A 23,012-nucleotide genomic window follows, 5' to 3' on the forward strand; every position below is an offset into this window, starting at 1 on the left:
GGGCTTGAATTTTGGAGAAGAACGAAAAGCTGGAGGGAGAAGAAAGCTGAAGAAAGACACGGTCACTTGAAACCCGACTTGAAACCGTATGAAGGCTATTGAGGCTTTTGCACTTTTTGCAGGGGCATTGCCAACGAATCGACCCCACCATCTCAGTTTCACCCAGAGTTTCACCTCCGGGTTTCTGTGGACCTTGCAATCAGATTCGCAAACGTTCCAGCCGCCAACACATCATCAGTACAGTACGAAACCATCATCAGTACAGTATGTATGTAGGTGTTTCAAAGCCCCAATTACAGTCCCACCCCGGTCCATCCGCTCGCCCCTCTCATCCAGTCCGCCTTCAAATGACAGCCGGAAAACACTCCTAACCCCATCCAGATTCCCCCGTCGAAATCCCAAACATGATTCGGTCCTCCATAACCTCAGCGTTATTCCTAACAACCCTGGGTGTCTTGAACCTCTGGGACCCAACCATCTACATTTCAATGTACGATATCTACCTGGAAAGAGGAAATATCGCCGGCAAATCCGAAATCCGCGCCGCACTCGGCGGCCTCCTTATCGGTCTCGGGTTCGCACTGTACAAGGCGCAGACGTGGGATCGGGTTCGCGACGGGGTGGTGTATACTGTGATGTGTGTCGCGCTCGGGTCGGTGATGGGAAGGCTTTTGAATGTGGTGGTTGAGGGGGAGGTCGGCGGCTGGGTGAATGTTTTGGCGACGGTGTTTGAAGTTTACACTGCCCGGGGGTTGTATCTGGAGTTTATACGGACAGGGTGAAAACAGGAATAACCTCAAGCACCAATCCCCCAATCGTTCGTAGACTATTCCTCAAAGGTTTTCACATCCCATCGGTCGAAAACGACTTCTGTCACCCTTCACATCAGATGGGCCTGACGAAACGCTCGATCAGCATTGAACTCCACCTGTAACTCTGATTGATATCAGATTAAGGGTGATGGATGCGGACTTCGAAAGTCAATAGTAGCAGAAGCATGAGCAGTTTGGCACGGTCAATCTTAAGAGAATAACAATCGATCTCATCTCGTTCATTTAGGACTGTGGTGACGTCTATGCTGGCGCTTTAATCCTCCATGATGTCTTCCACTCCGGCATGTTTGGTTCAGCATTTCGGGACTCCCCCGCTCATCGCATTCCAGATGGGCCATCTCTACTTGTTGAATGAAGCCGACTGATTTGAGAACGATGAGAGGAGTAATACACATCAGGGAGCTTCACCGTTGACAAGCATCACCTCTTTTTTCTCAACCACTGGCGCAACAGCTGCCACCCTGTTTGGATCATTTCCTTCGTGAAGATCCCTGCCTGGTATGTGTCCATAGCATGGGATGGGGCAAATGCCACACGAAATTCTCAGCCATCTGAGGTGGGAGCAGCAAGGTCAATCATTCTGATCCCCCACGAGCAACTCTCGAGCGATCGTTTCCGAAATTCGTTGTTAGATGCGGTCCCTTCTCGTTGCGTGGAGGCCCGCCAGCCCGCACATCACGCTGACTGGCCCAAGATCCGCTCTACCTCTAATTGGGTAATCCAAATCGATTCTCGGTCGTTGAGAGTAGACCTCAACTATAACAGCGCGCAGCTCGTAATCGTGGAGAAGGGCAATACCTCCCAGAACTGCCGTCTTTGGCGGACATTATGATGTGATGAAATTGACGCATTCTGTGAAAGTGATCAGGCTGACGGCGCACAAGGAGATGGGGAGATGCAAGGGAAGATTAGTACTTGTGCGCGCGTGACCAGGCGTGATCAGTAGTAGGATAGAGACACACCCCCTTCCCCCCCACTATAAAAAGGACGACACTGGCGTAGATTGCTTGGGGAGCATCTTGCCGGCTACAGACTAGACCCTAAGTTTGTACCATAAGTGCCCAATTGACCCAACAGACTAGCGTACCTACGCCTAGCAGTCCAGGGTTGCCAATATACGGAGTACGCCCAAGCGTGTCTACTTGTGTGGTGAGAATAGGGATTTAGTTGGTCTCTACCTTTTACCTTGCACTCTCCACGAGTAGATTACCTCCACCCGCGAACAACCCGATTTAGGACCTATCCCAGGGAATAATCGACCACTTTCACATTTTGCGGCAGCAAGAGGATTTGAGCGAGCCCACTGGAAGTTGAAGAATGACATCTCGGCGAGATTCAAAGGCAAGCCGGGCGTGGATGCATACGCATTCCTGGAGAGGCTGAGACAAGAAGCTCAAAGGGCCGTAGACCAAAGTACTTCGAAAATCTCGACGACATGGTGCCCAAGTTTGGTCCCCTCTTCAAGGATGGAGCGAAGAAATGGGGGAGCAGCCTGTCGTCGACCAAGATTCCATTTGAGCAATTCAAGGAACAATTCATGGCTCAATACGACGAGAACATACCCCCTATCTACCGCTCGGCGAAAGTAGCCAGTATGAAGAAGCTCAAGAAGGAAACGTCGCGCGACTTTGCTATTCGGATCAAGGAAGCCAATTCCCGTCTTGGCACCAACCCCCTAGACCTAGGCCAGCCCAAGTATGCCTTCTATCAAGATCACAAGCCTCGCGAGCAAGACAAGATTGAGGAAGTCAAGATCGGGGGCAAGGACTGGTACGACGGGGCGGTGACCTTCGACCAATTTGCGGAAGAAGCGTACCAAAGAATCGACAAGAAATGGTTACGAAGCCGGCGCCGCGCCTGTAGCTTCTCCTCATCCTCCTCGGACTCGGAGTCGAGCTCTAGTGGCTCCTCCTCTGCTTCTTCCTCAGAAGAATAACACAGCCGTCGTTGCCGGAACAAGAAAACAACATGAGGTTCCGGCCCCAGCGACGAGGATCCCCGTCGCCCATTCTGAAGACGGCCGTCCAAATTGCCCCGCCAAGTCCCATGCCTACCACCGACATCGAGAAGCTAGCTAAACAGGCGGCGGAGAAGGAGATAACCAAGTTCAAAGAGGAACTCCGCTTGACCGGTAGCTGACGCGGACAAATGGGACGGGCCGTACACTTGACGGAATTCGACGACGACCGGGGTGATTACTCCGGTTACAAGGCGTACATGATGGACCAACGACAAGGTCCATACCCCCGTCAGCCGTACCCGCGCAAGGATTACGGCCAGCAGAGGCAGAACGACCTCAGTACGCAAGTACAGGAAGTTGTCAAGAAAGCGGTTGTCAAAATTGCCGCGCAAATGGCCAAAGTGCAGATTAACAATGGCCAGTCCTCGGGAGGACCACCAAGGATTGGAGACGGAAAGTGTTACGCCTGCGGAGGCGACCACTTCAAGGATGATGTGGACCGCGAGACGGGGAGACCAGTATGCCCCAAGAAACAAAGCCCTGAGGCAGGAAATGCCAATGCTGAGAAGCGGCATTTTCCCCGCCAGGGCTAGGAGCTGAGAGCCTCCTAGTCTTGGAACCAACGGCTCTTGAGCAGGAAGACCCCGGAGAATCGCTGCCTCAAGACCAGGATGAAAGCCTGACCTTTCCTGCTCGGTCACCATCAGAACCGAGAAGAGGCAGTGATTCCGACTCCAAAAGCGACTGGGGGACGCGCGGAGGAATAACGACAGCTGACGAATTGTTACAACCCCAACACCTGTCCAAGTCGGGAGAAGAAAAACCCGACTCGGAGGACCCTGACCAAACACGCTACCCGTCTCCGCCACCCGAAAAGGAACTCTACTTGATCAACCTGGTTGACAAGAACGATTGGCAATTGCACCCGGACATCTTCCAGCAACTCGATGACGGACCCTGGGGAGGCCCACACAGCCACACCGTGGACTTCTTCGCCACGATGCAGAACGCTCAAGTTCCAAGGTACTGCTCGGTCGACCAGAAGGACATCAATGCAATTGCCCATGACGCCTTCAAGATTCGCTGGGACGCTGAGAATGGCTGGGCCAATCCCCCTTGGCTTGCCATTCAACAAGTGCTCGACAAGGTCGTCACGGACGGAGCGACCATTACGCTGATTACCCCCGTATGGCGAGAAGCTCCGTGGTACCTTCAGCTCCTCACGCTCCTCATTGACTATCCAAAACTGCTGAACCACGAACGAGACCTCTTCGCCAAGGGCGGCTTCAGTGAACAAGATGAAGGTGTTTACGGGCTCCCACCCTGGGAACACACCGCGGCATGGAGAATCTCCAGTGACTCTGCTGCCATTCACCACTTCCGAGACCGGTTGCGCCAAGCTTGGACTTTCAAGACCGGCCCCCGCCATGTCAAGCGCCTGCCATTCCAAGACTGCTACGCAGGGACTCTGTCCTTTCTACGCATTCCGTTCCGGACAATCCTCTCCATCCGTCGGCGCCCACCAGCGACAGCGGACAAAAAAGGGGAGGAGGACGCCAAGGCGGTGGCAATTGACACGGCCATATTGGAAGCACACGAGAAGGGTGCACTGGAAGAGATAATGCTTCTGGAGAAGACGGTCAAGCCACGGAAACGCAAGGCATTGAAGAGAGAATTCCTCGACAGCCTTGTCTGGAAACAAGTCGGAACGGACGAGTACGATCCCAAGGCGCAATTCTTCCTGAAAGACTTGACGATAGTCACGGGAGAATTGCTGAGCAAGGCAAGACGGTACCTCGACGTCCGAGAAAAGTACAAGATCACCGCGCATCCTGGGGACGACCTACCCACCCAGGACACGTGGATTGCTCCGGTGGCTGGAAATGAAGAAAGATTCCACGCCTGGAAAGAAGCCCAAGAGCTGTACCTCACGCACGACCGCATGGTCATTCCTCCCGATGAAGGAAAAGAGGACACCCTCCTTGATTCCCTTCATGCCCACGTTGAAAAGGACACGACAAGTAGTCCTGACCTACGCAAGATGTACACCATTGCGCAAATCTACGGGAAGATTGAGGACACGCCTCTCGATGAGCTCGTTGTCGACACTGCAGCGAGTCTCAACGGCATGGACGCTACGTTCTACATGATGCTGAAGACCAAGCACGGCTCGAAGATCAAGGCCACCAAGTACGAGCGCAAGCTGTCGGGAATTGGCGAAGGCCGTTCAATAGGCCACCTTGAATTGAGAGTCAAGCCCGGCGTCAATGGAAGGCACAGTTACAAGTTGAAGTTCAACATCATACCCAACTTGTGACGACCAATGCTTATCGGCATCCCAGGGCTCGACGCAATGGGGGCAGTCATGGACATGGAGAAGAGATCATTCGCCTTCCGACTACCGACCGAAGAGCAAATGACCACGCCCATGAAGATAACGCTAGAAGACCATCCCCTTCACACCCACCTCCCGACGGTCGCTCCGCTAGGGCCATCACGCTACAACGTAGTCATCAAGCAAGACCGAGTGGTGTTGAAGCCAATGGCGGTGACGCACGTACGGGTCGGCGGAACGAACCAAGGAATCCCCGGAACGACATACCTCGTCGAAGGCAACAAGGCGTTAGGCGAGTCAGGCATATGGTGTGCGAACCAACTCGGAAAGGCCGACGAGAACGGAGAATGGCTGTACCCAGTCGCGAATCTCACGCCCAGGAAGCGCATCCTTCGGAAGAATCATGTTGTCGGAACGACCGTGCATCTCCCCATCGACGTCCTAGAGAATGTTGTTGAGTTCCTCCCGCCGCTGCAACGTATTCGGGTGGCGATCGGCCTTCGCTTGATATACCTACGTAACAAGACCCTTCCGCTACGCTTTCTGGAACGGCAACACAATGGCACAACCGACCCTCATCAATCCCTCAACTGCAACAAAAGCCATAGCGGTGCGTTATACCCTCAGCATCCCTGACGCAAGCTTCGTCAAAAGGGCAAATAGATCTTTTGGACGTTTGGAGAAACACACCGACGCATCCGCGAACGATCATGTCGCCGTCCTCCAGTGGTGGGCAACCGAGGGCGTTGCAAACGGCTTGGAGTGCAAATACAACCTTCGCAGCCGAGCAAGGGCATGTCGCGGTCCTTCAGTGGTGGGCAACGGAGGGCGTCGCGAACGGGTTAGAGTGTCGGTATGATCCGTCAGACATAATGCTGCTAGCTTCCAACTACGATCAAGTGGACATAGTTGGAAGCTAGCGGCATCCGGCCCGGTCCTCCTACCCAGGCCGGTGGGAGGAATATACACTTGACCGGGGAGGGGCAAGGACAATCAAGAGGGGTGGCAATGATTTGTGCACACTTCCAGGATATGAGTACGTGAATTGTTTTCTTATAGAGAGATGTACAACAGTAATACACTGACCAGTAATGGTTCTACTCTTCATCGGCTACTTCCAATTAAAGCACAAGAAAACCCGTGGCCGGGAAACCCTTCAGGGTCCACCACGACCACCTGCTCGTAAACGTCTTCCCAGGCTCCTCAGTTTTGAATTGTAAGCAGGGTGGGAGTGAGCGAGAGAAGCAAGTGAAGGATTATGGAAGTAGCCGTTCATCATATGCTCGGCCTAATCATGCCAGTTTGAAGGGGAGACTTAGGGGCCTCTTTCCTCGTGCGGAACTGAAAGCGGCGCCTAGTCATACCCTCTTAAAAAGGACCTCCAACTTTCGGCCATGTGGACTTCTACCTCATTATTAGTTACTCATGTCAATTTTAAAAGCCCGCACCTCATAATAAGGTGAGAAGGTCGGACTTGGGTTACACGCGTAGGTGTTTATTTGTCGCGTCACGATATGAATTCGACTGTGGAAAAGGATACTGTACGTACTACATATACAGTACGAGTTGGTATGGGAGCCGACTCTGCGGCTCTGCGGGCAAAGGTCTTTCGGCCGCAGCGCCCTATCACACAACTTGCCACTAAACATAAGTTCAGGTTCTGCCGCCGCGGGCGATGGCTCATAATCTCTTTGCAATGCCGCTAGGTGCATGGCCTAGATCTACGTTACTCTCTCTCCCACCCCAGTGTGCGGGCACCTCCGCTCGGTGCAACAAACGATGGGGTGCGCACCCAGCAGGCAAATGGGTGAGAACCCCCGAGACAGCAACAAAGCGAAAGAGGACAGGGACACCTCACCGCTGTCCAATATCAAGATGGACGTGGACGTAGTCAGTTCACCTCTCCCCGTGCTTCCATCGACGACGACGATCGCCAAAGCGGAGAAAGTCTTGGATAAAGTCGATCTCATCTCTGGAGTTGTCGAGGCTAACGCTGCCGTGACCATTTATAACAAAGCTCAGGCAGTCCTTGGAAAGTTCCCGGAAGGGCTCTTCAGTCTTCCCGAAGATTCAAGAGGGGTGCAGATCATCGACATGATCATGGGTGCAATGGATAATCTGACGAAGGTTTGAGTGCACTCAGGACATGAATATCGCTGCGTCAACGATATCTCACTTTCGTCCATTCGGAACTTTAGGTTCATCCCGCCGCCCGGATAGCGTGGGGCTTCATATCCGCCGCATACGATGTAAACTGTTGAAACATTTGACTTTTGGCATTTTTTCGTTTGCTTACCTCTTATCGAAAACCTGCAGCTTTTCAAGGGCCAAGCCAAGCTGGAACGTAACATCATTGCCCTGTACGGGACCTTGGATCATCTTCTGAAGTCTCTACTCTTGATGTACAACGCCATGCATGCAAATTCGGAAAGCCGTAGCCAATCCGATGTCCCCCAAGCTCTTGAAACTACACTCCAGGACCTGTTTGAGGAAATGCGGAGCTTTACGGAATGGTTCGAACGGTACATCGAGAATCTTTCTGCAACGGGATTCGTCGGTAAGGATTTTCTATTACTGTCCCAGACGCGAGCTGTCTTGGCGATCATTTGATTTCTCCGGTTGCGTTCATTCCAGGGCGAACATTAGAAGAAACATTCCAGGGCAAGGGCCAAAGCCGCTTGGAACAGTTTCAGGCAAAGTTCGAGGCATTGGACAAGCAGCTCAGCCGCGACACTCTTCTTCGACAGTTTGTTGATATTCAGCATATCAAGCGTACGGTCGATAACGTCAGCATGAAAGTGGAGAAAATGGAGAATACGTTGGAGATGGTTTCTGTCGCAAGCAGTGGCAATCACGATTTGCATTTTCAACTTTTCTTGACAACGGTTCAAGCCAATAATGTTGATTTACTTCTGCGCTGGTTGAAGGACAAACACCCTCCGCTGGTTAGTCGGTTGGCCCTTACTGCTAAAGGTACTGATAATGTGTTAACCCACAAATACATTCAATAGTCGACTCGTGATCATAAAGGTTGCTCCTTTATATGGCACGCCACCAAATGTAATGCGGAACAGTGTCTTGAAATCTTATTGAAAGAAATTCCTGCGAACTCGAACACAATCGTCGACGCTGATGGGGAAGCAAGCCTTACGCCGTTGCATATCGCGGCATGGCATGGTTATGAGGGTTGCTTGCGATTGTTACTCAGCCATGTCAATGGCCGGGGTCTGTTACAGTTGACCGATGGCAACGGTCAAACACCGTTGCATATCGCGGCATTACATGGGCATGAGGGTTGCCTACGCTTGTTGCTCAACCACGTCGATGACGCGGATCTTTCGAAATTGAAAGATAATTCCAAGCGAACTCCTCCCGATTTGGCGGCAACGAATGGAAAAGTGGGCTGCCTTTCGTTGCTACTCGAGCACCAAGGGGAACGCCTTCGTCCCGTGCTACATGACTTGATTGATCAAGCCGGCGAGCATTCCGATTGCTCGCGATTGTTGATTCGCCACGGGAAGCCCGAAGATTTCAACTATGTTCCTGGAGTCCTTCCTTTCGAAGAATGCGCTACTCTTTTGCGTTTCAGCGTGGGTTGTCGTACGTGTCTCGATTTCTTCTTTGTCTCGGTGAAAGAGACTGGGTTAAATATTTCCTTATTCTTCCAGGATCGATACCGCCTTTGTTCTACAATTGGACACATTCTCGGCATAGGCCAAGGCTTCCTTTGACATTGGCTGGGGGGATATTGGATCAATTGAGGATACGCTGGACGGATCCCAAGGAATTGAATGATTCCCACCTCGGAAAGTTCAACGGTGTCGGGCTCGTGATTGATGTTGACTCATCCGAGGACGCAAGTGCCGAAATGAAATGTACTCGGATTGCCGAGTTCCTGAGTGGCCCGGTTAAGCAGATATGTGACAGCGGCATGGTCATGCATTTTCATTGTGAGTACGATGGTTTCCTGTGATGCAGCTGCTCTGAGACATCGACGTAAAGTATCTCACTTTTCTATATGCCGTTTACTGTATATTGCAGTTGAAATCAAGAAAGATGATTATGAGCTCCACGGTCCTCTTAGCGTGTTCAGCGACTTGCAAGACGAAGACTATTGGGGGGATATTGACAACCCCAACGCGCAACTTCTCCAGTGGATTCTTGAATTTCCGGAAATTGTCCTAGGCTACCACCAGCTCGATGGACGTCTGGCCAAAGTATGGATCAACGGGTCTCAAACTTTCCTGCTTGCCGGTACGTAAGGCCGGCGTCCCCGCTTTCTATATCTTGCGCTTTTACTCAAATTTCATGAAACAAATGCGCCCCAGACTGGTTTGACGCGAAAAAAGTGTGCGATGATTACTGGGATCCTATTCGGAGTTCGCTACTTGGGGCACTTGTCGTCGATGGCAGTGTCAAACATTTGACTCTCACGGTCTCTTATTTAGCCGGCAATCTCGCGAAATGGGCAGATGGATGGCTAAATGATCTGAGGGAGTTGCTGTCGTTTCCTAGAAGTCTGGAGACGTTAACGATAGGTAGGTTCTCTGATTGTTGCCGTATCCGCTTCCCTACTCTTGCCTCAACAGTGGCGCATTTCGTACCCCAATTGCAGTCGACCTTTCAGATGCAGCATTTCTCTTCGGAATTGATATAGAGAGGAGCGTTGGTCCTATACTCCAGTGGGTTATTGAAGCTATACTGGAAGCGATGAAAACAAATCATCGTTTCATCTTACGGCTGCCGAAGACTTGCTGGTATTGGATACCTGAGTCGGTCGATAAAGCTATAAAGAAAAGGTGCTTTTTCGGAGAGGATGTTGATCTCAGTTGGAGGTGGGAAGTCGGTGAGTTTGAAGATTCCCGTCTGAAGCGTTCGGCTGCCCTCATCGTTGACTGAAACAACATTGTTTCCAGATCAAGATTTCGATCATCTATGGGGGGAGTATCAACCTTACGACGAGGTCGAGATTCCGGATGGGAGCGACGATGACGAGGCGGCAGAGGCCACAGAAGAGGAGAAATTCGAGGAAGACGAGATCGGAGTCGCCGACGACAAAGACGAGAAATGCGGCGAGATGGACAGACAGCCTCGCCCAGGAAATGCCGAGGCTTGTGGACCGGCTCATACCCACATTACACAAAACATCTAGTCCAAACACTGCTTGTGGCACATGTATTGAAAAATCCTACATAGGGGCAAACAAAATGACTCTATAACACTGCTTTCTATAAAGTAGGGATGAGGGTTCGACGGGGATACTCTTGCAAAGGTACGCCTAGTCAACTGGTCACGTCGCAGGCGAAGACTACTGGGGGGTAGCATTCGTTACACACGGCGGCGGCACACTCGTTACCTATTGAGGATGTGCATGGGATGGGGCTAGCACAGTAGGCGGAGGTCCCTGTTGCCAGAAGTGCCACACTTGTCGCTGTGGGCGGGAGAGACGTGTTGGTGGGAGAAACTGCACACGTTGCGCCGGTTGCCCAGCAGAGGAGGGCGACCAGGACAGCGGCTGCGGCCGTTGCCCGCATCAGGGTGGGCGGAAAGACATAGAGGCCAGGGCGTTGTGTGCAAGCGAGCAGAGCGTTGCCGAGAAGTCCTGGATGTGAAATGGGGATGCAGGAGGCTCCAGAGACTTGAAAACTGGCCATATATCCACTGCTACTCCCGAGGTCACTGTCAGTAGCATCCTACCCTAAAGAACCCACCCTAAAGAACCCTAAAGAACTGAACAAAAGCATCGGGGTCCATGGCGATTCGGGCATCGGCAGCGCTACTAACGATCGAGCAGGTGAATGACTTGCCTCCATTTAAGTCGCCAATGGGTGACACTATCATCAACTCCGGGGCTTTCATACGCTCAGACACGTACAGTACCCTGGCAAAAGTTTTGGGAACGCACGCGTTTCAATTATAAACAATTAGAATAATCGCTTACCGAAGGGCTCTAATTGACAACCATGCATACTGGACTTTAGCGCATGGGAGTGATACGGTCGGATTGTCCAGAAGCAGGAGCATACTCAATCTACATAGTAGTCAAGTCTGAAAACAATCTACATAGTAGTCAAGTCTGAAAACTGTCTGGTTGTCAACTTATTGTCCGTTGAAGTCGGAAGAGCCGTCCTCCCATAATTGATTTTCAGGTCCAATTAGAGAAAAAACTTAAACCAATCTTCTCCATGGTATCCTGCCCAAACCTACTTGACAAAGCGCATGGCCAGTTATAAGGAAAACAAGCGGATCAACAGGAAGCTTATATTTGTCTCTATGGGCGGATTTAAGTTTAGTGCATAATTGTGAACTTTACCCAGTAGCAAAAGAAGACGGATTTTCTAATTGTTTGTAATTGAAACGCGTGCATCCCAAAAACTTTTGTCAGGGTACTGTAATTCTCAAATTCCGCCACGGCGTCCGATTGACATTGATATACAAGCTTTGAAAGCGTCGGATTTTGAACGTCGTTGGGAGGCCCGAAGGTGAACGCTCGCGGTCCAAGATCAGATCAGCTTCGACGAGCAGCCGGAAAGCTGCGAGCGTTCTGTATGACGCAAAGTGCTCTTTGACTGTTTTCTTCCAGGTGTCAGCGACCGGACCCACCATGCGAGCAAGTCGCAAGTCAAGCAAGACCTTATCCCACTCCTCCTCGGCGCGCATATACCCTTGTCGTCCAGCTTTGGTGTCAATAAGCACACTATGTAGCGCCGCCATGGAGGAAACTTCCACCGGCAGAGCGACCAGTTCCTTCACGACCGGCAATACTCATACGGCCCTTGACGCGTATATTGGGTTACGAGTGGCAACCGGAGCCAAGATGATAGCTTCATCTGTGCAGTAGATACCCACAACCGCATCCAGTGCATGGGTTCCATTGTCCGATGTCAGAGTGGTACGATACTCGGCCAATAGAGGTGCAAGGAGGCTGCGCTCGCTAGCCTCTCCTAGCCACTTGAAGGCTACCCTTTCTTTGCTCCGCGGCCCCCATGATATCGTAGAGCTCAAATACGAACGACGTGACGTGGCTTCACAAGTGTCCCCAAATTCATTTCCCGCCCTCAGCTCGCCCCCGACAAAGTAAGCATAACCGAGAAGAGCCCACTCCCGGATTGCACAGCAGGGAACTAGAAAACTTGCCGAGCCGGTATTGGCAACAGGGCAATGACAAACCTATGGACAGTGATTAGAGTAGATGAGAGGAAACTGCTTGATAAATTTACGGTCAAAGGAAACTCGCACACACTCAGCATACCATAATAGAGCGAGGAAAAACAGCTCACTGCTCGCACATTGACGGGAGACGCGCTGTCGGAACTGATGCCGAGAGGAAGGAAGGAAGGAAGGCCGTTTTTGCCTCCTAAAGGGTATATCGCCAACGCGAGGGTGAGACCATAAACTGGATAAGCGGCAAAGTGGAACTATATATATACTGTATACAGTACGTACAGCCAATGGACATAAACCTGTGCACCCCCTCTAATCGAATTCAATGACCGTTTCACAAGCGGATGCGCGTTCCATCCAGCCTGCCTCCGGACAAGCCAGGATCTTACCGACATGCCCGCAATTGCGACCTCCATCTTCATCCCCTGCTATGGGCAAACCACTCTCCCCTCAGCAGAGGGCTGCCATAGTGGCGCTGCACAGGTCAGGCAAGAACAAGCGACAAATAGCTGCACAGGAGGGGGTTGCATTCAGGACTGTTCAGTATACTATCAAGAAGTTTGCTGCTGAATCTGCGGACAGCCCACCGTCCTATCAGTCAAAAAAGCCACCGGGAAGACCAGCTAAGTATCAACCAGAGGACGGTGACTTGGAGGAGTTCCGCAGACTTGTTCTCTCAGATATTCAGACACGAGAAAAGACATTAAAACAAATTCGGTTGGAACTCATCCCTCTTACAGGTATCACGGCATGCGAAAAGACAGTGCGTCCTTACCTTCACAAACTCCTCCATTTGACCTCCCGCTTCAAAATCCACAAGCCGTTTTTGTCTGACAAGCACAAAGCAGCACGCCTTGCGTTTGCGTTGGAACATCAGCACTGGACAGTTGCGGATTGGTCACGGGTTGTGTGGACGGATGAGACGTCTTTTGATATTGGCTGGGTTCCCAAAATGCGATGTTGGCGTCTGCGAACTGAACATTTTCACCCTGACTGTATCAGAGGCACTCGACGTAGCGGATGCAAAACATTTATGTATTGGGGAGCATTTATTGGAAACGCTGTTGGTCCGTTGACGCAGGTCCAGCCGGTTCAGCGTGAGGGCCAAGTTTGCGGTAGGGGTATCAATTCCACTGCTTACGTTCAGCATTTAACCGCTCATCTTTTGCCAATGTGGCAAAACCTTGAGATTTTTGTTCCCAACCTCCTTTTCATGCAGGACAACGCCCCTATCCACACTTCTGCCAAAACGCGCCAATTCTTTGCGGAGCATGGCATCAACATCATGCCGTAGCCAGCGCAGAGCCCCGATCTCAACCCAATTGAAAACCTCTGGGCGATTGTCAAGCGGGAGGTATCGCGGGCTAATGCAAATGCAGATGGTGTTGTGCAGCAGGTGTGGCCAACAGTGGAAAGGCATTTGGATAACCTAGTTGGATCGATGCCGACAAGGATGCAGGCAGTCATTGTTGCAAACGGAGGAACGACACGGTATTAATAAGGGTATTAGGCAGGAACCGAAGTCTAGATTTCATCTAGATTAGGTTCCTTATTGATCCCCGAGACTAAGGATGATGAGTCCGCGTCTAAATCAGTTGCGGCAACGCGACCGGTCACTGACTTAGTCTCAAGGGGTGCACAGCTTTATGTCCGTTGGCTGTACAGTGGATTTCCGAAAAGGTGGTTCAGCAGTACTGTATTGCTACCACGTACACTGGGAGCCTCTCACTGATCGCTATGTCCTTGAACTTGAAACCTACCTCACCTCGTTCCCAATGCCTGCCACTCCCACACCCCTTTGTGGGAGAATCGGAAGCTGAACTTCATAGAAATGCTGGAAAGGATGCGGGTTAGGCCTAGGGTTGGACCATGCATAAGGTTAAACCAGGTCGAGGTCGGACCAGCTCTCCGTCGGTGCTACTTACCCCAGAACGGTTAGGGTTAGGGTCAAGGACGATCGGCCTTGAATTCTCGAAGACGTGCAGATCTAGGGTTAGGGTTAGGGTTAGCTCGGCGAAAGCGTCAAGGGGAGGGGGGGTTAATTCAGTACATCAGTGGCCGGCATTGAATGCTCAAAACCGACGTCGTTCCATGTTCTCGTCAGGGTCGCGAGGTTGCGTGGTTCAGAGTGAGCTTGGAAAGACCCCTGAGTTTGTTGAACAATAACAACTACGTACAAAGGAAGTCCATTATTTTCCAATGCTCCGCGAGATGAAGGAGACCTTAACCAGGGCCCATTAGCACTGCAGTTGCAAAAATCGCATTTCCGCCGCATCAAATACTTCCTCCGATGATTCTGTGGTTCGCTCTCATTACACTTTCGGTCAAATGGACATTCTGGGCTAGATGAATACTGTGTATTGCTATTGGTTCCATTCACTTTGAATTTGAGAGGCAACTGACCGGCGTGAGGAGCGCCATGAGAACCCTGGCATTCACCAGTATTCCGTTTTTCTTCGGAAAAATATGATTCCGAACGCCAAAGGGTTAGCTTAGCTCGGCGTGAGAGGTCAGTTGAGGAAGGATGTTTATGGTCTCCGCTACTCTTTCGTGTGAAGCAAACTGTCCATGTTCGATCGAGTGCCAATCCCGCCAACAGTCAATGTGCTCTCATACGCGCCATGCCGTCACTTCCAGGGTTTCTCGCTTGGACACAACGAGATGACTGTTGATGTCGCATGCAGTCTCTACAAAACGACTCCTCACGGAATGGTCTATCCTCCTGTGCAACTACAAGCATATATTAACTTATTTCAAACGGTGTCAGTATGAGCGGTTGCGCCACAACCCTCACCGGCGGGATCGCTGTCGCAACTACCCCAACCAGCACCGCCATGCCTCCGGGGACGACCAGCTTCGGCAATGTGTTTGGGAACCTCACCCCTCGAATCTGCCAAGGCTCGTATACCTTCCAATTCTCCGTCTTGGATCAAGGCCCCTATGCGCGGTGCACCGTCGGCGTCTTCTACCGGTACGACTCGGCGACTGAATGGTGGAAGAACGCGATCCAGTTCATCCTGCCCCCCGCCACGGCCAGCGAATGCAACCTCGTCATCGGCCCGGACGACGATACCTCCAAATGGACACTGGGCGCCTGGCAGGAGACGGGATATTACTGGCAAAGTCTCAACTACGGCTTGCAACCGCAGACCAATTCTTCGATCCCGGTTTGCGTCAATACTTTACCCTCAGCCACAAACGACCCTTCCCTGACCCCGACGATGACCACGACGACGACGACGAACGGTCAACCCGACACCCAGGCATTGCTGCAGAACTCGGGAGTCGTTGTCCCTTGGACCAAGCAGGAGATATCCATCACCAAACCGGTGCTGGTGGGCGGAGTCATCGGCATCGCTCTCGGCGGCGCGGCGCTCGCCCTCCTCGGGACTACGCTCTACTGGTTCCTGAAGCGCAAAAGGAATGAAGGGGAGAGGAAGGTCGGGCCGAACATCGAGGCGCCATCATCTCCTGTGTCACACGCCCCCAAGATGCAGCGTGGAGGAGAGACGCCTCATGGAGGGGATACGGAGGAGGCTCCTGCCGTCACGGGCATGCACCCGGTGCGGGATGTTGGTGTCTGTCCTACCCCCGCCGTTGCTCATCCTTACAGCGAGAAGCAGGCGCAGGGGGAGACAGAGATGGGAAGTGGTAGAGAAGATGCAGGTGACGCTGCCCATTCTGCTTCCGGCAGGCAGGACCCTGAAATAGATCCTGAATTGGAAGAAGCTTCTGCGGAAACGGCTGGGCTTGGCCAGCGGACGTCGTTCGTCCCGCAACCCTCTGCTGCTGAACTCGAGCGCACATGATGTTGCTTCATACCGCCGCCAATCTTTAAATAAGATCTATCTGCTGTATCTATTTTTCTGCACGGTCGCCCTATGTACCATATAGAGACTAGGTTGTACAACTCAACACCCATCACGCAATGCACCCGGTGTAATACGGCTGAGGTTTCACCCTCTCCGCCACGGTCGTGACCCTCCACTCGGAATGTCTGACATGGGAACCCCGATTCCCCTGACACGTCCCCATACAACACGGCCTGTTCGACTGCCACAGATCGCAGGATACCCTCACAGGGAGCAAAGTCCGCGGCCCAAATACCATCCGCAGCCCGCAAACATGACGTCTAGGAGGACGGCCGAGCGCTTCCTGGATACCTGCTGTCCGTGCGAGAGAACAACTCCTGGCGCGTCGACCGAGCCGCGCCAGCCGAATTGGATGTTCATTGGGCCCGGAGACGCAGTTCTACAGTGTATACTAATGAGGGGCAACAAAAGGAAAAGCCGGCTGCGATTAGAAGACTAGGCAACGAGCGCGGCGGGAGAGGACAGACTTGTGTGAAAAAGCTGCTCACATCCACCAATGCGCCATGGCCGGGGCGGCATTGCATAGCCCAGATAGCCCAACGGCTCAACTGCGCGACACCGGCGGGGATGACGAAGTCGGCATGCTAGGTAACGGCCCCGCTCAGCATCTGCCACATGAGCACATGCCTCGATGTACAGTATACACAGTTGGCGCCGGCACAAGGGGTACGGGTGCTGCTGCAGAATGAACAGCGGGTCATCCCATCTCGACTCTCGCTATAAATCTCTAAGGGCCTTGGCGAGCGTCAAAGCGCATCGACTTCTCATTCGGTTGTCATCTTTGTCAAGGCGACAGCAAGCAATCCAAACGGTCGAAATACCTGGGCAAGCAAACCTGGCAGTCACAGGATGCCGCCAATGCCAACGGAGGTGTTGCGGGTGTCTATTTGGATTACTAAGGCTCGGGAACCTCCATAACCCTCACTACCGCAAGAACCTCCGTCACAATCTCGAGACCCATTGCGCGCAATGCTGGGACACAGTGAACACCACGCACTTATCAAGCGGTTGAGGAATATCCCTGGTCGCAGGACAGGGGGGACTTCGAGTTCGAAACGGAAAAATAGAGGCTGCCGACCTGCCGAGCAGTCTCTTTTTCCTTTTTCAAATGTAGTCTTCAGATTGCACGACGGGCGGAAGTGTGAAACTCTCCACGGTCGGACGCGCGTGCCTGCGTCGTGCGATGCGTCGTGCGCAGGTTTGCGGCACCGTTCAAACTCAGCTTCGCTGGAAGCCTTGGTTTGCTGGCTGAGGCACAAGACTGAGCAAGCTTGGGCGCTGGCACATCCAGGGGAGGAGACCTGGAGACGCGGACGACGAAGGACTGAAAAGGCTGTCACGAGCGCGATGGAACCGCCGGGACGACTTACATTAAGCGGTCTTTCGGGGCCGCGAACGGGAAAGACATGATCACTGGCCGATTCTTGGGGTTCGGAAGCACCTTTAGTGTGCATGAGATATTGTCGCGGACTCCGAATGGAAAGCGGTGGTTAAGCTTAGCCGGAAACGCAATACGGTCGCCGTGGACGTTGAGCCTAGGTGTTGAGCATTCCCGACGGCTTCGGAAGCGTTCAATGATTCCTTGCCGGGGTAAGTCCGGCGTGCGGATCGGTGTAGTGGTTTCTCTTCTCTGTGACCGATTGCCATCGAGTCGAGCCTCAGGTTGAGCCCCGGACAAGCTGTGATGGTTTCTCGCGGAGCATCCACGCATAGCGTCGCTGCCCCATTGTCAACGTTTTCAGTCCGGAAAAGATCTGAAGTGGTCCGCCAGTGTGCGACGAGGTGCAAGATATGTCGCGGACACAAGGGACGATGCCATACGTCGCGGACTTCGGATTTGCGACTCCCGCCTACACCCGGAATTTTGAGGATGCCAGTCCTCGCCACCCAATCTACGTATCTCCCAGGTTTCACACAGAAAATCCCATCAATTGGTCTGCGTGGATGAGTCTCTGTCGTCCTTGGCGGCGATGGCGAATACGGTGATGGGCAAACTTCCCTGGCCTGCATATGAGCAGGTGAATATGGGGCATGATCGATGGCGTGCTTCCAATTTTACGACATTTGTTGCCTCACCGACCAACGATGAGGAGGATTGTGGCGCTGCCACGAAAAAGCTTTCGGCGGCGTGACTGGGCGTTGGGTTCGCAAAGGCTTCCGTGGTGTGAGGATTGACAATTGAGGGGTGTGATCTGTGGGGTGCTTTGGGACGAACAATGTGCCCGACGAGTGGGATGGGAACATTCTTTTTGTTTCATGTAGGATTAGGGCTAATTGCAGGGCGGCGGTGGTATGTGCTTGAAGCACTTGTACGGACTACATCTGAAAACCAGTTTATATACATCTCTTTGCAAAATGTAACTAGCACACATATGAGATCATAGTCGCTTATCGTAACCGGAACCAATTACTGTTCAAGTATGCTGGGTATACGCCGATTGGGAAACAACAAGTGTGAGATGTATAAGGAAAAGGAAACGAGGGGCAACAAGTCAGGACCTACACTACCCACTGCCGAATGGTTCCATCTGTACTACTATTATACTTCGTTCTCGCATCGGCAGAGACGACGACAGCCTTGACAGCTCCGGTGTGTCCTTAGGGTTAGGGTTAGGGTTAGGGTTAGGGTTTAGGGTTAGGGTTAGGGTTAGGGTTAGGGTTAGGGTTAGGGTTAGGGTTAGGGTTAGGGTTAGGGTTAGGGTTAGGGGTTAGGGTTAGGGTTAGGGTTAGGGTTAGGGTTAGGGTTAGGGTTAGGGTTAGGGTTAGGGTTAGGGTTAGGGTTAGGGTTAGGGTTAGGGTTAGGGTTAGGTATAGGGTTAGGGTTAGGGTTAGGGTTAGGGTTAGGGTTAGGGTTAGGGTTAGGGTTAGGGTTAGGGTTAGGGTTAGGGTTACAAGACCCCCTGGGTTGGGTTTTATTTTTGGGTTGCCTGGAACCCTAGGGACTTAGAAATTTTCGGGTTTTTTGGCTTTTGGGTGTGTTCTACAGTTCAAATTCTTGACTCTGAGGGGTGTGGTGGCGGGGGGTGTTGCGCACCTAGGCAAGTCAGGGGGGACTAGGTGTGCAAGGGCAAGTGATGGGTCATATGGGTGGTGGTGCGGGTACGGGGGGGGGGGCAGGGGTGCCAATAGGGGAGGGGGGGGGGTTGATATAAAGGGGAAATATATGTTATATATACGTTATAGGACTTGTGCAAATTGGGATTTTTTTAGTGCCGATCTGGAGTTGGCGTCCTAATTAAAAGTTGGCCCCATATCATATTCTCTAATTGAAGTACTCTCGGATTGGCAATCCGTGCGGAAACGGCTTCAGAAACTTAGAAAAACGAAATTTTCACGCGACGGGGGGTAAAAAGTTGGAAAATGTGGTGATATCTCAACATCTGGCTGACTATCCAGTGGAGGGCACTTAATGAAAGTTGATTGTAGCCTATGGTTTGCATAGCTGATGTGGTAGCAAATCTTGTGTAACCTTGCTTTTGGCTGAAGAACAGGGCCCCTTTTCAATTCTCAAGTAGTGACCCCCAAGACCTCCTAACAAAAGACACGAGTACGTATGTGCAGGCAAAGGGGTTTGGCTGTGTTCTCCAGTAAACATTTTGTGATTCCGCTGTGCATCGTAGACTGTTTGTAGGACCGTTGCGGAATGTCATTTACCAAAACTGTTGAACATTTTCCGTTTAAAGCAGTGTTCTACAGTTTGTCCATGCAGGTTAGAGCACGTGACCTGGGCTTGCTTGCAGGGTATGCAGAGTGAGAGGGTTGGGGTTAGAGATTTCCCAGATCACTTATTAAATTCAGCCAAACTGTCTCTGTCATGGAACATTTAAAATGGTGGAAAGTAGTATTGCATTTATTGATTTAGAGTACATTGGAAAAGCGCACATTCAGAAAAGGGTTTTGGTGTAAAGTTATCAACGACATTCAACAGTACTAAAGGACTTCCGCAAGCATGTCACGGACTTGGTTCTGTCCAAAAGTCGTACGGCACTCAGGGTACCTGGCGCAGCGGAGACGGAAACGATGCTGACCGCCAATGCTATGAAAAGCTGAGCCTCCACAGTTGGGACATTGAAGCTGATCACGATGCTGATGGAAGAGTTCACGGATATTGCCAATGGGAGCAGCATCAGGCACTTCCCCATCCCCATGACCCCACCAAGCACGAGCAGGATCAATGACGGGTGCAATGCCTTTGAACCATCCGGGATTGAAACCAAAAGAGTTGAGAACATCTCGGAAGCGCTGACAGTCTGTCACAGTAGTCTGTCTATTGCGATCTCCTCTGAATAGAACTCTGGTGGCAGCGTCCATGATGCCATTGATGAGACTGTAGTACTCTTCCACCGGCACAAGCTTCAAGGAGTTTGCGCCCATGTGCTGGAAAATGGTCTCGATCTGGTCCAAATGGAGATTCAAAACCATCTGTTCCGCTGATTCCAACCTGGCGCACTGAACTCGCACTTCAACTCGCATGCCAGTAATGTGGAGCGGGTGACCGTTGAGCCATTGACGTAAACCTCTCAGTGTCTCACTGCGATCACCAAGGCTGGACTTGGTTTGGGGCATTCGCGAAGACAAAGTCGAAGAGTAGGCTTTGAGCGCATGAACAAGCTTTGGGTAGCAAGTAACCCGAACATTGGCGTGACCCGCAATGTCAAAGCGGGTGGACCCAAATCCCTCACCAAGGATGGTGAGCATGGGAAAGGTGGCTCCAACTCCACGTCCATTGTAGCAAACCAAAGGAATGACACCACGAGTGTTGAATGTCTGACCAATGTCCCATGTGTTGAGTGCAGCATCGGGATGGTTGCTCACTTCCTGGTCAAAGGAGTAGGCTGGCAAAGTCTGAATGCGTTGCTTCATTCCATACTGCACAATGCGTACAGAGGGTGACACAGCACCAATGATGTCCTGGAACCCAGACATCAACAGATTTTGCCGCCCAGCAATCAATCGTGAGTGATCCGTGCTTTCCCTCACGATGATCGAATGTTCATTGTGAAGTAACTCAAGAATCCTTGCCTTCGACTCTGGATTGAATGGAATGCTAATGACACAAGGTCTGCTAGCGATCCGCATCCAACCGGCGAAAGCTTCACTGTCCTTGATATGCTGCATCACTCCAGACAGTTCAACCAAGGTGAAGGCACCAAAGAGGGTGGTCAGCTTTGTGGTAGGGAGCGTAAAGGCCATCCAGTCCACATCAAAGTAGCCAGTACTGCGGAAGACCCCAAACTGCTCATCCTGAAGGGCAGGAGAGCGATGGTGTTCCTCATGTGAAGAGCTTGAGCGAGAAGTTGGCAACTCGATGTCCTCACGCCCCTCATCACTATGATGATGAGGGTTGGAGCTGTGTGAACCAGAAATGGACAACTCCACATCCAAACTGCCGATGCTGGATGAGGTCTGGGAGATTTCGACCTGAAGGCTGGTGTTCGACATGGATGAGGTAAGGCTCGACGGCGAAAGGGTGTTGTTGGTGAATGCGGTGAAAGGCATGGTGTTGGCCCTGGTGTTGGCGATGGTATTGGTGTCGGTATTGGCGTAGGTGCTGAAATGTGGTGGTGGTGCGTGCTTTTGGAGGGAGGGAATCTGAACAGCCCTCTCCTTTTATAAAAGTCTGGCCAAAGGCAACCTGGAGCTGTTCTTCAGTTTTTTTCTGCAACCCTACCTTTTTTTTTTCCTAACTTTTTTTTTCCCCTTTTTTGTTTTCACTACTCCTTTTTTTTCGTGACTTTTTTTTTTCACTACTCCTTTTTTTTTTTCGGACTTTTTTTTTTTCCACTAATCCTTTTTTTTTCGACTTTTTTTTTTCACTAAACTTTTTAGGGTTAGGGTTAGGGTTAGGGTTAGGGTTAGGGTTAGGGTTAGGGTTAGGGTTAGGGTTAGGGTTAGGGTTACAAGACCCCCTGGGTTGGGTTTTATTTTTGGGTTGCCTGGAACCCTAGGGACTTAGAAATTTTCGGGTTTTTTGGCTTTTGGGTGTGTTCTACAGTTCAAATTCTTGACTCTGAGGGGTGTGGTGGCGGGGGGTGTTGCGCACCTAGGCAAGTCAGGGGGGACTAGGTGTGCAAGGGCAAGTGATGGGTCATATGGGTGGTGGTGCGGGTACGGGGGGGGGGGGCAGGGGTGCCAATAGGGGAGGGGGGGGGGTTGATATAAAGGGGAAATATATGTTATATATACGTTATAGGACTTGTGCAAATTGGGATTTTTTTAGTGCCGATCTGGAGTTGGCGTCCTAATTAAAAGTTGGCCCCATATCATATTCTCTAATTGAAGTACTCTCGGATTGGCAATCCGTGCGGAAACGGCTTCAGAAACTTAGAAAAACGAAATTTTCACGCGACGGGGGGTAAAAAGTTGGAAAATGTGGTGATATCTCAACATCTGGCTGACTATCCAGTGGAGGGCACTTAATGAAAGTTGATTGTAGCCTATGGTTTGCATAGCTGATGTGGTAGCAAATCTTGTGTAACCTTGCTTTTGGCTGAAGAACAGGGCCCCTTTTCAATTCTCAAGTAGTGACCCCCAAGACCTCCTAACAAAAGACACGAGTATGTATGTGCAGGCAAAGGGGTTTGGCTGTGTTCTCCAGTAAGCATTTTGTGATTCCGCTGTGCATCGTAGACTGTTTGTAGGACCGTTGCGGAATGTCATTTACCAAAACTGTTGAACATTTTCCGTTTAAAGCAGTGTTCTACAGTTTGTCCATGCAGGTTAGAGCACGTGACCTGGGCTTGCTTGCAGGGTATGCAGAGTGAGAGGGTTGGGGTTAGAGATTTCCCAGATCACTTATTAAATTCAGCCAAACTGTCTCTGTCATGGAACATTTAAAATGGTGGAAA

At 51.5% G+C, this 23,012-nt stretch overlaps 6 protein-coding genes across 6 annotated transcripts; 4 read left to right on the forward strand and 2 right to left on the reverse strand.

Annotated features, from left to right (window-relative positions):
- Positions 1-21: 21 nt before the first annotated feature.
- Positions 22-1,053, forward strand: EV422DRAFT_539235 (uncharacterized protein). Its single transcript, XM_053071044.1, has one exon. The coding sequence runs from the start codon at positions 89-91 to the stop codon at positions 686-688; it is 600 nt and encodes a 199-aa protein (XP_052923234.1). The 5' UTR covers positions 22-88; the 3' UTR covers positions 689-1,053.
- A 5,553-nt stretch (positions 1,054-6,606) lies between these two features.
- EV422DRAFT_196578 (uncharacterized protein) lies at positions 6,607-7,829 on the forward strand. Its single transcript, XM_053065254.1, has 4 exons — positions 6,607-6,935; positions 7,004-7,255; positions 7,327-7,377; positions 7,445-7,829. Exons 1-4 carry the CDS (start codon positions 6,804-6,806, stop codon positions 7,736-7,738), a joined length of 729 nt encoding a protein of 242 aa, XP_052923235.1. The 5' UTR covers positions 6,607-6,803; the 3' UTR covers positions 7,739-7,829.
- Positions 7,828-9,507, forward strand: EV422DRAFT_196629 (ankyrin repeat-containing domain protein). The gene is made up of 4 exons (XM_053065255.1): positions 7,828-8,073; positions 8,140-8,728; positions 8,797-9,382; positions 9,457-9,507. Exons 1-3 carry the CDS (start codon positions 7,921-7,923, stop codon positions 9,099-9,101), a joined length of 1,047 nt encoding a protein of 348 aa, XP_052923236.1. The 5' UTR covers positions 7,828-7,920; the 3' UTR covers positions 9,102-9,382; positions 9,457-9,507.
- Positions 9,508-11,509: 2,002 nt separating this feature from the next.
- Positions 11,510-12,383, reverse strand: EV422DRAFT_508453 (uncharacterized protein; the record flags this gene model as incomplete). Its single annotated transcript, XM_053068748.1, has 3 exons — positions 11,510-11,875; positions 11,900-12,298; positions 12,381-12,383. The coding sequence occupies 3 exons, from the start codon at positions 12,381-12,383 to the stop codon at positions 11,510-11,512; spliced, it is 768 nt and encodes a 255-aa protein (XP_052923237.1).
- A 1,626-nt stretch (positions 12,384-14,009) lies between these two features.
- Positions 14,010-14,893, reverse strand: EV422DRAFT_196688 (uncharacterized protein). Its single transcript, XM_053065257.1, has 4 exons — positions 14,696-14,893; positions 14,343-14,634; positions 14,218-14,279; positions 14,010-14,126 (listed from the first exon to the last, which is right to left on the reverse strand). Exons 1-4 carry the CDS (start codon positions 14,725-14,727, stop codon positions 14,054-14,056), a joined length of 459 nt encoding a protein of 152 aa, XP_052923238.1. The 5' UTR covers positions 14,728-14,893; the 3' UTR covers positions 14,010-14,053.
- Positions 14,894-16,193, forward strand: EV422DRAFT_196687 (uncharacterized protein). Its single transcript, XM_053065256.1, has one exon. It carries the CDS (start codon positions 15,061-15,063, stop codon positions 16,099-16,101), a length of 1,041 nt encoding a protein of 346 aa, XP_052923239.1. The 5' UTR covers positions 14,894-15,060; the 3' UTR covers positions 16,102-16,193.
- The last annotated feature ends 6,819 nt before the right edge of the window (positions 16,194-23,012 follow it).

The sequence above is a fragment of the Fimicolochytrium jonesii genome, assembly GCF_025526975.1.
Source record: "Fimicolochytrium jonesii strain JEL569 chromosome Unknown EV422scaffold_23, whole genome shotgun sequence".
In the NCBI taxonomy this organism is placed as follows: Eukaryota; Fungi; Chytridiomycota; class Chytridiomycetes; order Spizellomycetales; family Powellomycetaceae; genus Fimicolochytrium; species Fimicolochytrium jonesii.